The 25,483-nt window shown below is 36.5% G+C and overlaps 1 protein-coding gene across 7 annotated transcripts in view; it reads right to left on the reverse strand.

The window, feature by feature from the left end:
* RYR3 (ryanodine receptor 3) overlaps positions 1-24,011 on the reverse strand; it is a 237,272-nt gene extending 213,261 nt beyond the window's left edge. For all 7 annotated transcript variants that reach the window (XM_074584986.1, XM_074584985.1, XM_074584984.1 and 4 more), the window contains exon 1: positions 23,731-24,011. In XM_074584986.1, the coding sequence (XP_074441087.1) occupies positions 23,731-23,781 (51 nt within the window). In that variant the 5' untranslated portion in view covers positions 23,782-24,011. The remainder of the gene's footprint in view (positions 1-23,730) is intronic.
* Between the last annotated feature and the right edge of the window lie 1,472 nt (positions 24,012-25,483).

A 25,483-nucleotide genomic window follows, 5' to 3' on the forward strand; every position in this document is an offset into this window, starting at 1 on the left:
AGCGCTCACAGCACCCATACAATAAACAGATAGCATGCTTACTTTTTTAATAGATGAAAAGTTAAGCCTGAGAAAGCTCCTAGCATATTTGCAAGACAATGCACATTAATTTCAGAGGTAAGAAAAGTACTATCCCTTCCTAATGTCTTCCGGTCCACACAGTATAAAACTCTCATATTACAGATTTTAACATCCAATACCTTGCTAACTGAAAAGACTACTGAAATATGACAGAAAAACATTGCAGGGGCAGGATCAAAATTCTGCCTCAAAAGCATTATATCAAATTCTTGTAAAAACTAAATTAAAACCCAAAAATATAATTTACTTTTTTCCCTCCAAATCACATAAACCTGTGAAGAGTAGAGCTTTATGTATAGCGTTAGCACTTTCTGCTGTTTATCAGTAGGCTCATTTAAAATTTAATTTAAATAATAATTCACAAAGTTGCTACACATAGCATCATAATACACTTAAGATTATATACAATTGTACAAATAGCCTGTACTGAAATACTAATCTTTGGAATTGTTAACAAATCCATCTCTAAAAAAGCACATTAGATTCGTAGCCACTAAGAGAAACCAGGAATACTTTTAAGAGGTTATTATATATTAGAACCTCCTAGTTCTTAATGTTTTCTCCATAGCTGAGTTGAGACATTATGAAACACTATGGTATATGACAACTTTGCAGCATACACCATACGATCATCAAACACTTGGTATATGATGACCTGACATCATATACCTTCATTGTATGATGAAGGACAGATATTGCTAACTTGCAAAACTGAGCCTTCCTCTACCCTTACTGGAAATCCTATACAGCAAATATACGCAAAACCTCCAAGCATTTCTGGTGATGCTGCAAGAATAGCTGGGACATCCATTAGCCAATACACTATTATTTTCATGTCAGACTAATTTTATTAGCAATATTTTTTTATAAGCCACGAAGCAAAATCAGAACTAAGTTCAGAAAGCAGCAGTTCTGTGCATGATGCTCCAAATTATATAGTAAAGCATAAATAAAAGTTTTTTACTGCAGAAAATAAACATTGTTAACATAAAATTGCTGCTAAAGCTTTTCAGCCAACTGTGTTTCAAAACGCGGTATACTTTACTAAGTGAATTACATAAACTATTTTTTATACACAGAAAAATTTGAAATGGGTTACACGGTCACCCAGACAATAAGAATATGTAAATAATCTGTAAATTCCATTAAGGTTGGACATGGATTAACATGTTAAAACAGCATAAACAAGACGCAGCTGTGAATGTTGGAAAGATCTGGACTAATCTTCTAATACAAGCCTGAGAAAACTCCCTTACAGAGACTTGCTGAACTTTTCAATTCCATGTCACGGTAGTTGGGACATCAGATTTCTTTTCACATGACTGGCTTGTCACTTGTTTAACATCAAGTCTAAAAAACTCTTTAATGCTTTTGCTGCATGCTAGAAGAATTGTGAGAGAATATTTTCTGAATATAATAATTTCAGAATTATTTTAAAAATCCAAACAAAAATAATTTTACATTAATGGAATAGATCTCATCATTGATAGAAGACAAACATATTTTAGTAACTACAAAGTCATCTGCTACAGCTAGCACCATAATTTCATGGTGATTATATGTCATTTCAATAAATAACTGACTCTAATTTCCAAAATAAGTTTTATTTTTAAATATACTGCATTAACTGGAGTTAGTTTAGGACCATAATGAAAACCTGACATTTAACTTTGCTAAGGCTGAAATTGCTTAAGAGATCTTACTATTTTTTTTTAATTTAAACACCTGGAGTAGCGTAGCATGCTTCAGGGAGATTACACCATTAGTAAAAGTACAATCTACTGTTCAAGTATTCTATATGTATCTCTAGTGAACACTGTATGATTATTAAGATAAACACTCGCAGCTAATTTGTTCACATAAGCCTATTCTAAAGCCCACGTCTGGGAAAACTGTATATTCCACAAATCTTAACACATTCAAATCAATCAGCCATTCATGACTTCAGCAGCCTTCATGGGATAGCCCTCGTGTTAATCTTCCTTCATTTTAAAAAAAGTATAAAATGCTTTATCCCAAGATGGATTTTACCCTGCACTGGGTAACATATCCTGAGAACTTAAAATAAAGCCCATTTCCCAAATAAAGTTCTTCCCCTCAGAGTTTTGATTAAACATCTGAACCTCAGCACCTCAGAACTGAACTGAATGTTCTCACTACGACCAAAAACTTGGCAATGATAGAGGCACGTACTGGTTTGTATTTGAAGTGACTCCTGCCTCCCTTGCTCCTACAAGCTTCTGTTTTTCTTTGTCTTCTTCCTTGCAGAGAAACTTCCCATTATATCTTACTTAAATTTCTTTTATTTGTAAAAGAGCACAAATTCAGTGACTCAACTGGCACTTTTCTGCTTTTTGTACAGGAAGTACATAATCTCGTGTCTCTCCACAGTTTAAGTGCTAATCTCATACTTTAATTCCAATACTTTTACTTGAGTAACTATTTTATTTTATTCAATGCTTTTTATTACTAAAGCTCTTTCTTATATTGGAACTGGTCAAGCATGCTAATGTTCTATTCTTTTGTGCTTCCTGTCTTCCAAGTAATATACTTCCTAGACCACAACCTCCTCTTGGCTTTCACAGAGAACTTTTATAAATAAATAAATAAAGCAAAAAACCTGATAATAATATTCAAGACAACCATTTCAGAATGAAGATAATTATGGTATTTGCATTATATTATATTTTATCATGTGATGTTTGACTAACGTTACAAGAGCTATTTACCAGACGTATGTGAGATTGTTCACCACCTTTGCAGTATGAAATTATAGCACATCAAACATAACTAAATGTTGGTCCAAGGCTTTGATATCATCGCATGGAAAAACGAAAATAAAAAAAGAAATAAGCAGCTGACAAAATACATACAGATAATTTTCCATTGTGAATTTGGAAGTTGGTGAATTGAGGTTGAGGCAGGAAGTGATATGACTCACAGATCTACTGTGGATTATGGGTCATCTGAGATAGAAGAAGAAAACATCTAATTCTACTCCTTTCTACAGAAACTGAGAGGTAGCTAGATAGAATATTTATTAGTGCTTCATTTACTGTAAAAGGAAAAAAAATTGACCAAAGCTGTCTTACTTAAGTAGAATGTCTTACAGACACGTTTGGTTTTTTTTAAAGGAAATTAAAAAATTATTACTTAGAAGAAGTAATATTCTCATTTGCTTCCCTCCTTTTCTTTGAGGCTCTAATAATCTTAATTTCAAATAAAATCCATTGTTCACCAAACTTCAGAAAATACTGCAATAAATCAGATATTCATTCATCATTTATTCTACTATGCTAATGTAACAGATACCTAATCTGGGGATATAAAGAACAAGTTGACTTGTTAGTACCCAAAAAAAGGGAGGTAATAAAACTGCCAGTCTCAGTTTTCTTCCCGTGTGCCTGAAAATATTTGCAAAAGATAATTTGTCTCAATGAACAGTAGCAGTTATGTGTTGTCACACACATGAAAACATGAAGAACTCATCACACTCTCAGTCAAAAGACTGAATAAAGACTAACCACAGTGCCACAGAAGTAATTTCTGATTATGTTACTCTTTTAACCAATGATCTCTGCTTAGCAAAAGTTTACACGAAAAATATAAAGGAAATAAAAAAAATCAAATCCAAACTAGTGTATATTATCAGTAGAAATAACACTAAGGGTGATTAAAGGAGGCAGGGAAATATTTATAATTTGATTTTCCATGTCGCACTGAAATTTTAATCCAGCGAAAAGGGTTTTGAAAAGGTCTGAAAGGATGGGTTAAAAAACCATTTAGCACATCAAAAAATATAAAGATCATAGCTATGAAACTTTTATTGTCATTTATATATTGGTTTGAAAATACATTAATTAAATAAGCAATAAGCATTTATCATATAACTGCGTATTAAAAATAAGGGAAAGACTCTCTTTGATCACCTGACCCTTTCCAATTACTACCAGCCTTTAAAATTGTGCTTTTTCCTGTTTTAGAGAGAAGAGTATACTCTTAAGTATTTAGCACAAAAATATTTTAGTTAACAGAACGCGGCATGGCTTTGAAACAAAACATCCTAAAAGCTTTTTTAAAAAAATAATAATAAAAAAATATGGCTTGATTCTGTGAAGTTAATCTGCACATTTTTGGTCAGTGATGCTCACAGAGAGTATAAAATAAATTGAATTTACATGTTAAGTGTTAAAAAAAAATATACATATACATGTTCCTGGGGCTGTAACCACAACTTCCCTCAAATGTGTTATTCCTGACAAACAGAAGTGAGAGGAGACTCCTATTCTTCTCATCAGTTAAAGTCTGGTAGGACTTGAAATTGATTTGACTTTACTAACAAAATGATTGGTGTGATCATTCTAGAGGGCATTTAGTCTTATGTTTTCCTAGCTTAGAGTTCTATCTAGGAGGGTGATCTGTGCTCTCTGACACTATTTCGTAAGTAACGTGGGACAAAGACAACTTATAATTCAATGAAATAATTCTTTGTTTAGTAAGATTCAGGTCCACAGAAGTGGGATATTCTTTAAAAATGCTGTATCTGGAGTACTACATGTAGTATCCTTAAAGACTGGTGATACAAGCAAATAACAAAACAATTTCAGCTATAATAAAATGTGTATAGTTTTCAAGCTGTGCTAAATTTTTATAGCTATGCGTTCTATCAAGTACAAAAAGGAAAAAAAAAAAAGAGTAAAAAAATTCCATCTATTGAGACTCCTATCAGAACAGTTCATTTCAACACAGAATAATGTGAAGGTCTCAGGCAAGTCATCGGTATTTAAATATGGTAGGCAGAAGGACTACTACCAATTTAATTTAATGCCGGTGTAGATTGCCAACATGGTATCTGCTTAAGAGAGAACAGGTATATAGAAGAAAAAAAAAAAAAAAAAAAATCTATATTCACCAGGCACCAGACTTCAAGATGAGACAGAACTTTCTCTCCTTGGTTAAACACAGACAGCTGACTGAAAATAACTGAAATCCACAAAGACCATATATCATTAGGTTTTGGATCAAATAATTTCAGAAGCTGTCAGATCAGTGGTCTAGCTACTGACATGTCACTGTGATTTATAGTGAACACTGTTGTTTTGAGGAAAGTAGAAAATATTCACAGACAACCTTCCCCTTCCTTGTACACTCCACAAATTACCATGCCAATCTGAAAGAGTCTGCTATCTTAAAACATTAGTCGGGAAACATCCTTCTTAACCTTCGAATGTACAGAGGTTACTTTATTTCTCTTGTACTAGGATGACGAACTCCTTTCAAAATCTTTGTAATTTCTTATTATAAAACCTATATCCTCTAGTGTGTCCAATTCTTTCTGAACGTGAGACTTTTACTTCAATATGACTCTTTAGAAAGGAATTTCTCACCTTTCACCTTCAAAATTTAACTTATGCTATGAAACAGAATGAAAGGCACTCCTATGTAATTTACACATTACCTCTGTCACAGCACTGTTTCTTTTCTAAAGGTCACAATTATTTCAGTATAATTTCATTCAAGAATATTTCAATACTCATCATACTTTGTTTCCCATGTCCTGAACTTCAAAGGTGGCAATGCTACTGTCCTTGCAAACTGTGAGACTAGAGTCTGACTCATCATTTTAGCATTCCTTTGTCCTTACCCTGTGTTTCTCTACTTGTTCAGGAGGAAAATGTGAAGAATTATTCTGAAGTGATGACACCCTAAACCAGAGGATCAACTGCATTCACACTGACAAAACCTTGCTTAGGGGAAGAAATAGGAAAGACAGACAGACTAGTTAAAAGGAGACTGGAGTAGGTTTAATCATTAGATAGAGGGTTTCTCTACAGTGACAAGATTCCCTAAGAGTTAAATGGGATATGGTTACCATGGAGCTAAGACTCCCACAGAAAAAAAATTACAGCATTTTGAAACATTTGTTGAAAGCACACAGGCAGCCAAATAAATGACACTGCACCACTTTCAGGCTTTATTAGGTCACTTAAATTCTACCTGCAAGTGGAAGCTCAGTGGACGGATATTTGCAGGCTTTTACTGAATGTTTCAGCCATAGCCTTTCTAATTTAGAAATCTTTGCCTGAGAACTGCAGATAAGTTTCTTGTGCAATGCAAGACTTCACCATATTAATATAATTACTTGTTGTCAACAATCGTTCCAAGTAAACTGAGAGGCATGGTTTAACTGCAAATGTAAAAAAAAAAAGAAGAAAAAAAAACCCCAACATGCACAATTTAAAAAAAAAAAAAAGGACAAAAGAATGCTGACTTCAATCTTTCCCCTTCTTTGTTAGGAACTGTATTTCTACTGTTGAATTTGATAATATAAATGGCATTCCATGCCTGAAAGAATTACAGCTACAAAAAATTACCTCTCCATAACTGGGCAAGGCACTGTCTTTTGTAAAAGCACTGGAACAGGCTGCCCAGGGAAGTGGCTGAGTCACCATCCCTGGAGGTATTTCAAAGACTTGTAGATGTCGTGCCTAGGGACATGGTTTAGTGGTGGACTTGGCAGTGCTAGGTTAACAGCTGGACGATGATCTTAAAGGTCTTTTCCAACCTACATGATTCTATGATTCTTTCCTATGATGCTAGCAGGAGAAAAGATATTCCTGGAATTACTACTTTCTGAATTAAAATTAAATTTCCTTCAAACATAAAATATGATACTGAACAGAAATATAACCATCAAAAAAAGAATACCCTTAAGAGTATCAAAAGCAGCATGAAGCACCAATTCAACCAATGCAAATATACAGACTAGTGACTACTTGAATACCTGACATTTCAGTGCTTTCTCTGAAACACTACAGAGTGGCTGCACTGACACAAGACCACATACTGAAATCAGCATGAGCTTGGAAAATATATTGCCCTGTACCTACCAGAACCTTGCCAAACATCACCTTAGCATGACTTGGGGTACCAAACAGGCCAGGGTCTGTTCCCAACAGGTACTACAGATAAGGTCATCCTGGGGAATTAATTTAGCTGTATGCACATAAGCTGTGTGCTTCAATTTTGCCCCAAGGCTAGAGAATTGACTGTGGCCATTACATTTACTGGCACAGTCAGAGACTTTGCAGCCTTTAGAAAGGGTTAAAACGGTAGCCTGTTTCTTTTTAGGTTAGTCTCTGGATTGAATTTATATTCTTTAAAATACATCAATATGGCCATGCTATGAAAGGTGAGCAAGCTCTGGCCAAGGAAACAGGAAAGTATTAAGTCACTGTCAAAGAAGTGGATGTCATCTATGTTTAAGGGAAACTCAGCCAGCAGGAGTATAAACAAGAGATAACAAAACTGTGAGGAAACTAAAGATCCAGTCATATGAAAGTAAGCTAAATGAAGTCAGGTTACTTATACCAGAAAAGTCAAACTGGAGAGGGAACAGAATTCTTCTTTATAAATACATTGACAGGTGACACTTTTGGCACACATGAAAAAAATCTAGAAATATGTAAGTACATTTAAGCTGAAAAACTGAAGGAAGATTACGATGATCAACGGATTGGTACCTAGATAAAAGCAGCAGGGGAAAAGCTACAACTAGCTTTAACATTGAACTTCAGTTCAAATGTATTCACTGACTAAAAAAGTTCTTCCCAGTTCTATGTTCCTGTGACACATAAATAAACCTCTCCACATAAAATGAAAGCAAATGCAAGACTAATCTAAGCAAAGATACTTCAGATGGATGCTGCACAGTAAAAATTAGGCAGAAACAGCAGACAAACAGACACACTGGAAAGTCTCAGTGACTTTACGAGTCTGACAAAGAACCTATGAAGACGCACTTTGAGGAGTAATGACAGAAGAATTTCAGTGTTCTCTGCACAGTATCTTTGGCTGGCTTCCTGCATTCCTTTTGTATTCGAGAAGATGGGGCCTTTCTTATTTCTGAATGTAGATTCTACTTTGAAGTTTTTCTTTTCCACAAAAAATACTTACTTATTTGTAATTTTCCATCCAGAGTAAGCAAACTCCTTTTAAGACCCCCAATTTTGACAAGCCATGCATGCCAAATGAATAAAAAGCCTGTCATTTCTTCTTTCTTTCAATTGTGACCTCAAGGAACAAGAGATAGGAGGAGAGTTGTTCTGACTCTGGATCTTACAGCCTCAAGTAGAACTAAAGGGGAAATGTGTAAGAACTGGTGTCTCAGCCTCTCTCTCTCTCTTTCCAGTCTCTCCTTGTGAATATTTGCTATTAATGAGTACTCACTGTGACTAAATATAAAGATTCTTTGTCACAGTAGTCAAGTCTACCCCCATACTTCCTTTTTTTTCATCACTATGGTATTACTAACCTTCTTGTCACACCAAAAAAATACACCTCTGTGGGATAATTACACCTTAGTCTTTTCCTTTTTCCTTATTATCACATTAAATAACTCTTTTACAACTCATCCCTCCTTTAGCTGCCATCCCTTCAATGAAGCAAATACCCATTTCTGATAAATTTGTGTACTAATCACAAATGCCAATCTACAAAAGATTCAAGTTTGGGGCTGCCTTTTTGTTTTGGTTGGAGGGGTCATCTACCATTTCCCACAGCTGGAACTTCCCTGTAGACATAACCCACTACCTCCTTCCCCCATTTTCCGCCTTTTTTTTTTTCCACTTTTCTTTATTTTATTTAACATCTTCACTTAGTAGTGTAACAACATTTCAACCGTGTTATGATTTACTCCTTTTCATACTGACCAAAGTCTCATTTTCCTTGTGCACTCATCTGCAGCCTGTCCATCCACAGGTCCAGGTAAGCTCTTTGTATCAGAGAATGTACTGTTTTCTTGTGTTTGTACAGCACCTAGTAGACCCTAGCCCTTGTCTGTATGCAACAGTATTACCAATTTTTAAATCAAAATAACTCAATTATTTAAAAAAAAAATGTTGCTTGACAAGTCTATATATTTGTATTCTATCACAGGGTCTACACATTATTTTGCTTACTTACATTAACACCACAGCTTGAAGAAGAATAGCTGGAAACACTAATAAAAGTCCTTCAGAGCATTAATTAGGCTAAAACCTAGGTTTTAATCATGGTTCACTTGAGATGGTTTCAGATAATTCTCTCAAGTTTAGCCATCATTAGATTACTGGACTGAAATTACTACTGCTCAGTGTAACATGAAGAGTGGTTGTTCTACTTGTTTAATATTGAATCATTGTTTCACAAGCAAGTCTTTATATAAAGAGAGAAATTAAATTTCTGCTTGGTTTTGGCTGTTTGACACATGCACTAGATCTCACTTTTTGAATCTGCAAGCTTTCATGTTTAGCACATTTGCCTTCCAACTAATTACTGTTTAGCAGCAGTACACTTTCACCACAGGTAACGACCAAGGACTGACCCTTACGAGTAGCTGTAACATTTTACCAAGTTCTACATGGGAATACTACACTGACTTGCAAATACCTGAAGCCAAGGCCTGCAGCCAGTGATCCACCCACAGCTAGTAGTCACAAGAGCCACGCAAACTATGCATGTACTAGACAGAAAGAGCCATGCAAACTATGCATGTACTAGACAGAAAGTAACCAGAGTGAAGAGCAATTGCTATACATATATAATATTGTAACAGGAGAAGAAATACTTGGGAAGAAGCAGGTGTCGCCATTGCTTCAGTCCACTATTTTAGGACAGCAGCACACTGCCCAACATTGTCTAAGGCAACATTTCTGCAAACACTGTAACTCTTCACCTAGTGTATCCCCCAAAAATGCTTACATGGTCAATGCACAGTTATCCTACAATCAAACCTCTAACTTTGCATCTGATCAGTATGAAAAAGTACAGAACCCACAACCATTTAAAGGAATCAAACAAGGATCGTGTGTGCCAAGAACCCTGACTACATAAATCTCTCCTTGAACAGGGGAGACAGAAGTTACCCTTGAGATGCCCCCTCAATCACCAAAGAAAACAGTAGCTGGACACTGACATGGTCTGATGGGGACTAACTCAGCCTGCTAAAAGCTCACTACTTTTGCCATGTTTATACAATATACCTACTTCCCGGTAAATAATAACTGTGTCTTTGTCTCTGTCCTCTGCAGCTCCACTTGAGAGGAATAGCTCAGTGACTTCTATTGTAACTGCAAGCTCCAGTTTATTATGAAAACACCTGGCTCAAGAAATAATAGGAAGAGAAAACACAGTACTCATAAGTTGGTATCTGAATCTGGTGTTCTGAGATAGCTAAATCACACAGCTAGCTGATAGGGTGTTCCCCTACAGCAATGGCTGCTGGAGATTTAAGGGATGAGCAAAAATGAAGAGGCTGGATATTGTTAACTGATGTTGCCTAGAAGTAGCCTGAGGTCAGGATAATCTTCCATCAACTCCCACGTTATTATCGACTTCTGTTCTTACTGTCGCTGTTGGTTTCTTTAGATAAACAAAGAAAAGAAACAAAGATGTGAAAGATAAAAGTAGTAAATGGATTAGGATAAAGTTAGATTGGATGAACACATGATAGAGATATGCAATTACGTGTTTAACTTTCTAAACAGCACTAGAAATATTCTACTGATGTCACAGATTACCTATAACAGAATATCACCACTATCATCTTTTGGCCACCATTTTTTTCCCTTGAAGATTTTGCCCCCCACTTTCTATGTTGTGTGAATGCATTTCACCCTTTGGAGCATTGTGATTTATGATTCTAAATGGTCTTCTTATTGGCAAGGGTACGAAAGGTCATGTTACCACTCTAATTGGCAAGTTAAGCCTTATATACAGGCCCTTATTTAGTCAATGATGTTATTTAAGCCTAAGGTCAGCCTTTAGAGAAGCTGACTTTGGAAGGTCCCTGGCAAATAAAAATGGATAAGTCTAACAAAAACAAACTTCTACCACGCAATGAAAAGTTACATGCTCAGAATGAATCTAGAATCTTCCATACCATCAAGCTTCCTGAATTTCAAATTAATCATGGAGAGTCTGTACTTCCTTATTCAGCTTCTCTCGAAGTTGGCTTTTTTTCAATAACAAGGCACCAGTGCATACAACTTTACAGTTTATTGCTTGTGCAGAGGTATGACAAGAAATAGGAACTATACTCTGGTTAGCAGCAAAAGGTCATTAACGACAGCTTCTGTAACTTATCTGCAGTTAGGCTAGCCAGGGCATTCACAACGAGTCATCAAAGTGTGGCATTTAAAAGCAAAAATGAGCAAAAGCCTGAGTAAGAAAAACATTTTCTCTTCTGATAAAATTCTCTTCCTTAATAAAGTAAATTATTTAACATTCTCAATGTATTTTTATTAAGTGAAAAATTTAAACGCAGGTGATAACCTACTTTCTTCCTTCTTGAGGAAACTCATTATTGTGTAACAACTTAGTGATTAGAATGTGTTCTATGTTGGCAGAACAATCTTTCATTGTTTAAATAACGTTTACAACAAATGACATATCATAGAATCATAGGGTTGGAAGGGACCTCTGGAGATCATCTAGTCCAACCCCCCTGCCAGAGCAGGGTCACCTAGCGCAGGTTGCACAGGAACACGTCCAGGTGGGTTTTGAATGTCTCCAGAGTTGGAGACTCCACCACCTCTCTAGGCAGCCTGTTCCCGTGCTCTGCCACGCTCAAAGTAAAGAAGTTCCTCCTCATGTTGAGATGGAACTTGCTATGCTCAAGTTTGTGCCCGTTACCTATTGTCCTGTCCCCAGGCACCACTGAAAAGAGCCTGACCCCATCCTCCTGACACCCACCGCTTAAGTATTTATAAGTGTTGATAAGATCCTCCCCTCAGTCGTCTTTTTTCCAGACTGAAGAGACCCAGATCCCTCAGCCTTTCTTCATAAGAGAGGTGTTCCAGCCCCCTAATCATCTTGGTAGCCCTTTGCTGCACCCTCTCCAGCAGTACCCTGTCCCTCTTGAACCAGGGAGCCCAGAACTGGACACAGTACTCCAGGTGCAGCCTCACCAGGCAGAGTAGAGGGGGAGGATGACCTCCCTTGATCTGCTTGCCACACTCTTCTTGATGCACCCCAGGATGCCATTGGCCTTCTTGGCCACGAGGGCACATTGCTGGCTCATGGTCATCTTGTTGGCCACCAGGACTCCCACGTCTCTTTCCACAGAGCTGCTCTCCAGCAGGTCAGCCCCCAACCTGTAACTGGTGCATGGGGTTATTCCTCCCCAGGTGCAGCACCCTACACTTGTCCTTGTTGAATTTCATAAGGTTCCTGTCTGCCCAAATCTCCAACCTGTCCAGGTCTCTCTGTATGGCAGCACAGCGTTCCGGTGTGTCAGCCACCCCTCCCAGCTTTGTGCCATCAGCAAACTTGCTGAAGGTACACCCTATCCCCTCATCCAGGTCATTGAATATATTGAAGAGGACTGGACCCAGTACTGACCCCTGGGAAACACCACTCGTCACTTCTTTTAGACCTCACCATTTGTTTATGTCTAGCTCTCTGCTGCTCTTACGCTGCTCTTAACTGTCACAATCATACAAGCATACCATACAGCACAGTTAATTTTGTACATAAAGGATATCAGGTGCATAACTGCAGGAATGAAACAACTCTGAAACTCAGGCGGATTTGCCTGAGTAAAGCAAAGCAGTTCTTCATCAAGCCAAGTTTGATATACTAAGCTCTTACTATTTCACACATTAAACTGAAGTAACAATGGGAGAACGTTCACATCACTGGTGAAGAATTTAATACCACATCCTATACCCTTCTCCAGTAACACCATTCTATTCACCTCTACAAAACAAACTTTGGTCAGTAAGTTTGTCATTTCAGCACTGGATAAAATCGTTGCTTCACAACCATAAGGGTGGAAAAAAGGTCCTATAGTAGCTGCTGAATTTTCCTTCTCTTTTAAAGCACAAATTTATATTAACAAGCTTCTATTACTGAAGCTTTTTTTTGTAAGTGCTAATATAGTTGATATCATTATGTATGTACAAAGGAAACATTTTTTCCATCTTTATAAAAATCAAAGTATTAAAAAGAAAGTTTTGAACACTATAAGAAATACATCAACACCATTATTATACAAAAAAAAAATACAACTTCTTTATTAATATAAAGAAAAACATAAGGGGGGGAAAAAAATTATGGGTTTGATTAGACACAAATTCAAAGGTAATTCTATAATCCAAATATTCTACATTCATGTTACCTGGTACAATATGAGATGCAATGTCACTTAATTGTAAAGGTGGAAAGATTTTGCATCTGTACAAGATACAAAATGTTATCTTATTTCTATTTTATGGAAGCAATTTTAAAATTTTTATGGATACCCTGAGCAAAACCACTATACACACAATAAATAAATCATGAATAAAACCAAACACCTAAAGCAAACATGAATAATCAGCATTCCCATTGACTCATGGAAGAGATTTACATTGATTGATAGAATTTTTTTAAAGGGTTGTAACAGCAGAAAGTTCACTAAAACTGCCAGATTTCAGTTTAATGAGGTTTAATTGGAACTTTTATAATAATCATAAATGATTACTGATTCCAGTGAGAATACTTATCCATTAGAATCATGGTTTTGTTTAAGCATTAGTATTGTGGTACTACTCAGCATTCAAGTACACAACTATTTTACCCACTCATGGGACAGTTATGTTAAAGATGGGTCCATTTTCATATTACATAAGACAGCCACCTAAGATCCAGTATAGTAAGTAGAAAAAGCTCTTGATATTTTCGAAAGCTTTGAACTCATATTTTTTGTTCTAATGTGTTAAAATAAAAAAATGCAACTAACATCCCAGTTTAAACACCTGGGTGATTCAGCCATTCAAAGTAACTGAAATAAATGAAGATAATGAAGGCTGAATTCCACATTATTTAGGCAGGACTACTTCCAAGAGATCTGCAAAATCTTACTAAGAAAGCAAGTATGATGTCTTAAATTCAGTCTACGGCAACTCACAACTATTACAGTAAAGGTCTAGGGTCTGCAAATTAGAAAGATAACATTGTTCTATGCATTTTAAAAACCTCACTCCTTATTAATTCTAATGTATGTAAATAGCACATATAATAAAGGAAAAACCACAAAGTTTTAAATGAAGGTTTGGCCCATATTATTAATACAATCGCTATTTACCTCCCACAGATAGTGACTGATCTGGAAATCAAACTTTATCAGTCCCTATTAGCATTTTTTCCTGTGATGGTCAAGACGTATGCAGCAAAGAATCCTTTGTTCTGTGAATGTTTTTCACAAAAAGGTTAGCTGGTAAGAACAAATGCAGGCATGACATATAGGATCAGACTGAGGTCTTCCAAATTCTGAAGTCTACCTTTCCCAGCTTTGGCTACACAGGAGCTATAAAGCCTACTGATTTTGATCTTTTGGAAAGTGCAACAAAAATGTATATGCATTTTAGAAGAAGGTTATGCTAGTACCTTGGCATGTAATACAGACAGCTTTGGGGGGTCTAATGTTTTTTTATTTTTTTTTATCAAAATGGCAACTGACTGTGCACTGGCTGTATCAACATTTCTATACATATCAAACAGCTTCTGAATTCTACAAACGACTGACGTGGTGTATCTTTAATATGTACCAGGTGTATAGGTCTTCTGGGCATTTTCCATATACCGAAATGATGAGACAGTGCAGTCAATGAACTTCAGAGGGAGTCTTGAGAGATGGAAATCATTTGGCCTTAAGCATTTTATTGAATCATCTGGGGCATTTTAGTATATATTCTATGCTTGATGATCCTTGTACTCCTGTTTGTACATGGTACTGCTGACGCAATTTGAAAGCATGTTAAATCTTCAGTGTTTTAAATTAGTTCTGCATCTGCTGCTAAACAGCTGTTTAAAGTCTCCAAGTTGAAGTTCTATTGTTTGTACAAGTAATTTGTAAAGGATTTTATTTAAGTAGCAGTTCTTTTGTATTATATTTATTGGAGAGAATTCAAGTTGTTGCAAATGGGTCGAGGGAAGTTGGTTTTCTGGTACAAGGTATTGAAGAACCTGGTTGAGTGCCGAAGTAGCTGAAATGCTCAAGATTGAGAGAGATGTTTGCTGTGGACTAAAACCAGCTGAGGCGTGTGCTGACTACTCATCCTACTGAGGAACTAGCACTTGCTTATTTGGATAAAAGCCCAATAGAAGGAACAAACCTGATGTTACTACTGAATCTTTCACCTTATGTTGCTGTTGTCTCTCCCATTGCGTCTATTGACTGAAGCTGCCACTCCTCACCATAGACATGATGTGCCAGAAGAGGGAACTGGAAAAGAGAGGTTACCTGATCAACAGACTGGCCATCAGCTCCTATTTACAGCTGAAGCACATCTGTTAAGACTGAGAGTTGACTGACAGGAGGTGTGCAATGGCTGACAAACACATGTACGTATGCAGGTGAGATACTACCAAAAGCAGATCCAGGTGTGGAAAAAAAAAAAGAAAAATCAATTTTCCTGTAGGTTTTTATAATTCCTATGCATATCCCAATCTTGAACTACTTTACACGCACTCTAAATGGATGGATATCATATTTGGATGTCACATATTTGCCACTTGTGCTTCAGAACGTTACTGTAATTTTCAGAAAACAAGTTTCCAAAAGTTACCCAAGAAAATTAAGTATTTAAGAGGAAAACATCTTCTGCTATTACAACAACATACACTCTTGTTAACTAATGTCTGGTACACTATTTTAAATCTTCCAGCACAAACCCCACTACATTTCCTACTAAGAAATGGTCTGGTGACTTTTTAATGATATTAAAGACAGAATGTTACATTTAAAATTTCTACATTGAGCAAATAAACCAAAACATTCATTGAGGCATAAATTAATGCCTCATCTTCTCTTTCTGAATCTTCTAAAGCGTGTTTATGTCAGCAATTGTTTTCTTAAATTGAGATGATAATTTTACTGCCTATAGAGGTCTGCGCTTATTATCTATCTGCACTGTTATTATGTGCCATTTGGGAAAATATGTGTTTCATGAATGAACTCAAGAAATACATGACTTTAAACTAGTGTCCTGTGATTGAATTAAATATATTCTAAATAACTGCATGCCAAATTTATTTTTCTTCTCCTCCCTGCCCGCAACTCTGCTTTTATTTTTGGAATCTGTATCTAATGCACCTGCCAGCATTTGACTGTGTGGTCACAGCACTGCCATGGGAACTGAGAAAGAAGCAATATTCACAGCTGGATTTCAATATGAATCATACCCAGTTAGCATGGCAGGGGATTAGAAAAATGGCACAGCGATCAGGCAACCCACTTGCTGAATTCTATGAAAACATGGGAACATTGCTAGCAAACGCACTGTTTATTACCAAAGATACTAATGCCCCTTCAGATAGCAAAAAAGCAGAGCTTGAGCAGAAGACAATTCCCCACAACAGCCACAAGTGGGGCCAGGGGGAAATAGGGAAAGATATGCTTGGAGTATTAATTTAGGATTATTGCACTGTCACAAATCCTATCAAAACCTAACATTCTAAGGTGAGATTGAAGAGTTTTGCTTGATTGTAATAAGTTTGATGTTATTTCAGCAGACCAGCATTGACACTGATATCCTTCCCAAAAAAAAATGAAAAAGAAAAAAAGGAAAAGAAACTGACAAGTTAGTTAGATCTATCTGAGCAGTTCAGTCAATTGTGACTATATTCAATTTTGTGATTATTTTGTAACAATACACTGTATTTATGATATTGTAATACATGCACTGATTCCTTTTTGAAATAGCAATTTTTTTAATTTAAGCTGTAGAAAGAAAATGGTAGTAAAGCATGATACTTGTTGCTTTGTTTTTAACTGCTGTAGACTGGACCAATATGAAGGAGCTTGCAGAAGCGCAACTAATTACATACAATTACATATATACTATATATATGTATGTATCCCATATATATATCATATGACATATGTATACATACACGTATCATGCATACATGAACTATCATTACATATAATACAACATGCAATGTTGTTCAACACATCTCTGAACATTACTGCATCCTTGTAGGAAAAAGTAGGTTTACAGTCTATTCTACAGATCCATACTAAAAAAAAAAAAAGTAACAAGGGTATCAGGGAAACAGACCAAACAACGTACCATCTCCAAGAGCAGCCCGTAACAACCGAACCTTTAGAAGTGTGTCTCAGTCTCTACTACCTTCAATTTGATAGAGAGAAATCAGCCTTCATCTCTGACTAATCATGATGCAAGTTCATTGCCCACCTGTTATACCTGCAAAAACTCTCTTTGCCTTTCCTCCTTTCTGCCCCCTTTACCTGATAAAGTCTTTCAATACACTACCACCTAGCAAATGCATTTTTCCCAATATATTTATTAAAGTGGTGTTTTTCCCTCATGACACCAGTAAAACTACTTTATAATTGCTTCTGTAACTAGAATGTAAAAATTACTACCTAACAACATGATGGATATCATTTCACTGCCTTCTCACACTCTCTTTCCCCCTTCCTCTGTTATCTTTCCTCTTAGTTTAATTGCAAGCTTTTGGTGGCATGAATGTTTCACTTGTTATGCATTTACACCACAAGCTGGGAACAGCTCAAGATCCTAACTCAGAGAATGAGAAAGACCCAAGTATATCAAGACAAATCATGTGAAGTTCTATGAAATCATAATGCAGTTGTGGCTATATCACTTACCCCTCTTTTCCTCAGCAGCAGACATAAAATTCCAACCATTAACTAAACTTCAAAACAACTTCCATTACATTAAACATACCGAACTACTCAAGTGTTTCCCTTTTTATCTAAACATGGCACAATTTTCCCAAAGAACTGTTCCTTACTAGAAGCCTGAAACACCCACTTAAATGAGATGATTTCACTCCAAAAGAGAAATTGTTACACATGAATCGAATAACTCTGATATAGGTATCAAGCCACTACTCCAGTGCGTCCAGAGCTAAAAACTAGACACGCTATACAGTCTGAAGACATCACTGTTGTGTTTATAGCATGGTAGAGCATTTGCTTAAAATTCTGCCTTGAAAAGAGGTTGTAATTAATTGCAGAAGATCTTTATTTTATCAAAAATAAACACTCACAGTGTACTACAGCATGTGATTCACTGGAAAATTTGTCATATTCTCGATCTATCTTATAATATTACCCAGACCTTCAGCCAGGAAATAGTCCTACACAAAGAATAAGCATAAGCTATCTTTTGCTTATAGTGACAAACTGGGCAAACCTATTCACAAAGTTGAAAAGACAAGCAGGGAGTAAAAGTGGCAATTTAATGGGTGAAAATAAACAGAACAACATTCTTTACAAAGAAGGATGCTACAAGTGCTAAGAAACTTAAGTCAGAAACTTAAATTCATAAAATTAAGTAGGATTTCCATGGTAGAAACTGAAGGATAATAAAGCAAGAAGAGTGACTGCAACTAGCTACACTTGTGACAGCCTGAAGTTTAAGCAGCAAAAAGAAATCTATCTGACATTTTCTGACTTTTTTTAAAATGGAGTAGAAAAGATATGGTGGCTTTTTTGTCTGTTTTATCTGTTGTACAATTTTCGTTCTTCTTCTTAGAAGACTTCGAAATATGGACTGCTATACAATTGTTAAAAATTGTGGCAGAAGGATCAAAAGGGGCAGACTGAATGCATAAAGATACATAGATACATAAACATTTAATTCAAAAATCCCTTTAGCTCCTGACACACACAAGTTCTCATAAGCAACTCAAGTTTTATATAACGTTATTCTCCTTTCTTTTTACCTTTTTCCTAAAAGGAACTGACTGGCTAGTGGACAACTGCTGTATCATGAATTGCAGTACATTTCAGCGACAACAGACAAAATGTCCTAATTAATTTTAAAACAATACCACAGAACACGCTCAGCTGTTCAAGAAGCATGCAGAACCTGCGCCAGCTCCCTTAAAAGGGGCTTCAGGAAAATTCCACTTATTTGGTCTTAAGGCGTTCCTTAGCCTTTGTGACTTCTACTACACATAAATTTCTGTATTGCTTTTACATAATCTCATACACAACTCACTGAGAACAGTTTCCATGTTTTCACACTTTTTAATTAGCCACTGCTAAAAACTTTTCCCTAGAAATATCTTCCATTATTGCCTGACATGTGCCTGATATATTTGTTTGCAAGTGTTTATCTGGTGAGCACGATATAGCAAATATTTGTACTTTACTGAATCAAGCCACGGAGATCTGTGCTACAGAATATCAGCATAGCGTAACTATTAGATATTAAGTTGGACTACTAAGGAAAAATTATTTTACTGTTTCCACTTCACACATTCTTTGTCATGTTACCAGGGATACACCATTAGGGACACAGATTTGCCAAAACATCATGTATTAAAAACATCTAAAGAAGAACTGTGTTTATGTCACACTAATCCTTGGTAAACTGAAGTGCTTTAGTACAACTCCTAAAATAATAAAAAAAGACATGATATAATCACTTTTATATTTCTATTTGGCAACAGTGAAAATGATTGAAAAAAAAAAGAAAATATAATTCATACTATACTTAACAGTTCATATTGTAAAACAGTTAATTTCCCATCTCACCTCTAACATCTGAACAGTAAAAGAGCTTATTTTCAAGCAAAAGTGAATCCACATATACACATGTATGAGTCACCCAACTGTCTTGACTCTGAGCAGCAATTTAACACACAAATGAACAAAAACATACCTGAAAAAAATATCTGTAAAGTCATTGTGTAAATGGACTGGATCTTGAAAAAAATCCAAATATTCTGTTTTAGGTCTTTGTAACAACAGTACTTCGCTGTTTAAGTATAACAGGTAACCACACTCAGTCTATGACAGAAAACAATTTCCCACTCCTACCTGTAAATTTTTAGATAGTGATTGGAGAGGTTTATCAGAACACTTAAAATTAGGTCATTGAGACAAGCTGTTAAAGGAGCAAAAGTCAAAGAAGAATCAATTGTTAAGGCCTTTGTCACTCAGAGAAATGAATTTGTAGTCAGTTGCAGAAAGAGTCAGGCATACACAGAAACATGCACAAAGGCATACACACACTAATACCCATACACATCAACACACACACTTGTTCAGATCTATGGAAAACAAAGCAAAACTTTGTTGACTAACGTGTTATGAGCCATCTCAAAAAAAAAAAGATTAATTTGTATTAAAATAAGTCGAAATGCTTTCCATTAATGTGATGAATTTCAGGAAAAATAACAAAGCAATACACCTATTAACGACTGTTACCATCATAATTTGGACTCTAAGATGGCAAAGAACTTTGACATGCTTCATTGCAAGTACATTTAAACTGCTCCTACGCATTGGGCAGGGGTGTGACTTTTTCTTTTCCCTTCTCCAAACATGCTCTCTGTTAGCAAATGAGTATAGCTATTTCTGATGGAGGAAGACAAAAGCTATCTGCTCCCAGGCATCACCTCATATTTGATTAATTTGGTAGCAGTGGGAATGACAGAGAACTTGGGAATAATCTCCAGAGAAGAGAGGACTTTGTCAATTTTCCACAGTAGTTATGTCCCAGTAGCTAGGAAAGGCTCAAATGAGAATGCTTTATACTCACTCATTCACATTGCCAAGGGCAACAGGGTTCCCTCTATACCCATCTGCATGTTATCTCAAAACAGCACAGGTTAACATATATGTTCTCACCTAATGCTGCATAAACGTTAACTTCATTAATTTCTCATGTATTCATACCTTAGGAAGGGGTAACAAACAAACAATAGGGGGAAGTCATCTAAAGAACAAACATTACTAAGGCAGGAAATTAAGAGACAGCAGTATTGCATATTACACGCATGTAACAAGGGCTTTGCTTCTCCCTCACATACACAACACGCAGGTGGGCACACATACACTGAATATCCAGGCTCAGATATAGATGAAAGCCGTCAACTAGAAAACTAGTGAAACGATTCCAAGCATTATTACAGAAACAGAACATCAAATATTTCATAACAAAGACACAGCAGCAAGGTAGCAATGTTAAGAAAAATCTGTGCGTATTTATATATTTATTTATATTCATAATGAACTTACAAGTCAGGGAAAAATTAAAAAAGGAAATTAGACTGTATTAGTAACACCATCCTTTAAACGCTATCATTGCGCACAAAGACTTCACGCAAGAACTGGGACTTACTTGAAACGAGTACTGAAGACATACTACTACTACAACACTGATAACAATGAAAATGTTCTTTTCCTCTCCTCTCTGGGATTTTTTCTTAAGGTCTTTGTCATTCACATTGCTGCCAAATTAATCAAGTATGAGTAATGTCTTGGAATGGAAAGTGATAGTGAAAAGCTTTCCATCAAAGTTTATAAATATGCCTACAAGTCTGTTGATCCCTAGAAACAAATACAGGTATCATGCATTTTTATGCATTACTGAGCTTCTAGCCCTTCTACATGTGCAGAGCGCATGACGCACAAAGCTATACAATAATTTAGATCGGGAAGAAAAAAAACAAAACCACGTATCCAACAAAAAATGGGGGACAAAGGGAAAGTTTCCCTTTAAGGAAGCAAAGATTAATTTTACTAGACTTTTAAGAGTTAATTCTCTTGCTCTTTCAAAAAAATACTGTAGGATATTTTTAGATCAAAAGATATCTAATTTTATTTTATAAGTCACCAAGAAAGAGTTACCTTTGAGAGCCTAAAACCTCCTACAGCACTTCTGTCTACAGGCTCAAATATAAGAATACCGAGATCAACAATTTCAAAGGAAGATTCAGCTACATAAGCCTGGGAAACATTCACTAGCAATCCAAATTCTGAGAAAACATTTTGATCTGGAGAAGATCCTGACTGACCAACAGTTTTACTGGAAGAGCTCTAAAGGGCTACTGTACTTCATGTTCATAGGTACAAACAGTGTTTAGGCAGCAATAAAAGCTATAAATAATAAGTACTGAAGGCTTACATCACTGTAGCACTCAGTACCTAATAAATCGTTCCTTTCTCAGTATATTTCAAAACAACAATTGATCCCTTCTCCATGAAGGTGAAGGAAGTTATAATGGAGAAGAAGCAGTAACTGATATGATTGTTACAGCAAGGAGAAGTTGGGGCTTTCGAGACAGAAATCTAGTCCATTTTTTCCCCTATAAAAGATCTCCTAACACCAAGTAAAAGGAACACTTATGCATAGTCTCACTTTTGCCATTTCCAGTTTTTTGCCCCATCTCTATTTTGGTGCTTTATTTTACCTATTGAAAAGAACTGGAAGAGAGTTCTACTAGCCTGAGAATGGGTCACAGCAGCAGAAATTGCCATCTCATGTAGCACACACAGCCTGTCTATGAATAGGCAAAGCTTCTCACTTCATCACTGAGGAAGACTGTTGAGTCAAGGCAACATCTTAGAAAGTGAAAGGATGAAGGACATTCATTTAAAGGTCTGGTTTCTGATAAAAGCACCTTCTCCTAAAGGCTGAGTAATCTACTAAACTATGTAATAGAGATACCTCTAAGAAGTGGAGTGTTGGGAAGGGACATTGAAAAGGCTAATTATTGTGATTATCCATTTCCCTCCCCGCCATGAAATTCTCCCAGGCTTAAAAGTGCTAATGACACTTCATCACACCTAAACAATTTACATAAGCAGCAGCAGCCATCATCACCCTCCATCCTTTAATTCCCAGAAATAAATATTCCCAGCCTCCCAGAAATCAGCCTTGTAATTTCCTACTTTGGGCACTTAGCATGTTTTATTTTAGAGACTTTTCCTTTTAAAGTTGTATCAACTCTAGAGGAGACTGTTTCTGGAACATTATTTGTAACAAATGCAAAGTAAAGATAGTATGGAAAGTGGAGGGAATACACACATCAACAGCATTTTTTTCATGCCAGTTACACAACAACACATTCTTAGTCATGCATGGTAAAAATAATGAGACACAGGATGACACATGAAAAGGATCTCAGCCTCTTCCCAAAAATTAATGCATGAACACTACTTGTTTAAAAGCCCAAATTGGTTATCAAACTAGATTTGTGTAAAGCTTTAGGAAAGAATGGTGTGAGGTCTCTTTATAGAAAATTACACCAAGTGAGGGCTATTTCACTAATTAACACCCCTTCCCAAATAAATCCTTATCTCCTTTTAAAATAAGCTTCTTTTAAGCAGGGGAAAGACCCCAAACATTTGCAGAGCCCTGCCTTAAACATCTGTTGGTATTCCCTACACACAAGTGTGCTTCTGTGTGCATGTTTATCAGAAGAGGTCATCAAGGGCTTGCTTGGTTTATTCATCATTTTAAGGCTCTCCTATTTGCAAAGCTTCTGTTAATGTCAGTGAAATCTAACCTAGACAGAAGTTTCAGAGGTCAGATATTTGGCATGCTACATTTAGAAACCCAAGTACAAAGTTGACGAGGACGCTTCAAACACAGGGGATTACAGCGGAAATAGGTCTCCTTATACCAAACTGGCTATTGAGCCGATTCAAGGAAGAACACACTGAGACTGCCTGATGCTATTAAAGCTCATATTCTTGCTTTATTTTTTCCCACTGACTAAATCAATTCTCCCATTTGGCAAAGCCCAGCACAGAAATAACACTTTATTTTTAATACAACAGAAAAGGAATAGACATGAAATCATGTACTACATGACCTATAAAAAGCAGATACTTACAGTTCGTAGGAACTGTATTTCATCTTCCCCTCCTTCACCCCCTTCAGCCATGGCTCTTGAGGAGTCAGCTCTGCTGAGACTCTGATCGCCTCCACCGTCAGCTCACTGCGCTGGTACAGCTCCTCTTCTCCTATCAGTATTAGCATATAGCTAATCCACAGCCATATAGGGAGCTCAGCTAACTCCACTGCACTGCAGACTGTCAGTCAACCCCCTCACTGCCAGAGCCAACTGCGCTGCTTCTCCAGCTCATAGCAAGCAATTCTTTTCCTTTTCTCTCTACCCTAGACGCAAAACCCCCCTACTGTTAAGGTATTGCGGGAAGCACTATATGCATCACTAGGTGTTGATTTTTTTTTCCCCCAGATACTGTCTGGTCAAAACAGCAATAATGGTGAAGTGTTAATGAAAGCAGAGCTTGCGCTTCCATTTTCACAGATCAGGGTACCCAATTTTGCACTGAAATGTATCAAATTCAGCAACTCGAACCTACTGATTTGTGCAGCAGAGGGATGTAAATGAAATAATAGGACAAGCTGATTTTGACAGCAGGTATTTTCAGCTTGCTTACAATAACTTCCGTTTCTTGCTTCTCTGCATAAGCAGCTGCAAATCTGGTTTTCAAGATGACTTAATGATCTGAACCTACTATGTATAGTTATTTGTGCTACCCTTTAAATGGCATTTATACATATATCCTAAGGACTGCAAGGTTTTTATTTGTACCTTCTCAGAACTGCACCTGAATATGTATAGAGGACGGTACAAGTTTACTTCAAAACCTATAAACCACAGTTATATTAAAATAAAACTTAAAATAATTTTAAATTCTAGTTAAATAATGAAAAAAAATTAATTAATGAAAATTCCTAGTTATTACTTCAATATTAGCAAGTGACCAAGGAAAAAACATACATCAACTCTAGAACGACATTTACTTAAGTGAAGGGAGGAAAACAGAAAGGACACAAGGAAAAAAGAGAGCACCGAGGAGGCTCTAGCCAGTTCACTATATGATCTGGCATTTTGTGGTAAGGTTGCAACCACAGCCTACCCATACATCCCACCCCTGAGAAGCATTACCCAAACTGTGCTGTCCATTTTTACATCTATACATACCCTCACATATTGTGAGTACAATACGTATACAGTCTTTTTTGAAGTAAAAGCATGTTTTTGTTTCACTAATGAGAAAAACAGACATGAAGGTAAGGCAAGAATAACTTTCTTGGGGTCACAAGGACAGGTATAGCACAGTGAAAACTGAAACTAGATTCTCTATGTCCACAAACTAATAAGTTTATGTCCTCTGGACATGGAACCCAATGCACACTGCCCCTTCCCACCCCCTCCCTCACCCCCCAAATAATGGTATTCTAATTTTTCACTAATTAAAGTAAACATAGACACAAGCCAAACAGTGTGATGCCCAATAGTTTCTCTCCTTGCAGGGCACAGTGCTTTGAAAAATGTTTTATTTCACTCCCTCTTACCACCCTGAGAAACTCTGTCCAAAAAATAATGACAATCCCATTACTCAGCAACAGGCAATTTCAGGTCAAAAGCAACTCAGAAGCCTCTAGCTGACAGTCATTGGCTGGCCCTGCCGGTCTGTCCACTCCCCTTCCCCCATTCTGTAGTTTTTATTGGTTGTTGTGAGCAAGAAAAAGATAGCTTTGTGCAAGACAAAGGCAATGTAGGAGAAAAATATTTCTCTGAAGTTCCAGAAAACTTATTTGGTTGGTGCTCTGAA

Source organism: Larus michahellis, chromosome 4 (genome assembly GCF_964199755.1).
Source record: "Larus michahellis chromosome 4, bLarMic1.1, whole genome shotgun sequence".
Classification (NCBI taxonomy): Eukaryota; Metazoa; Chordata; class Aves; order Charadriiformes; family Laridae; genus Larus; species Larus michahellis.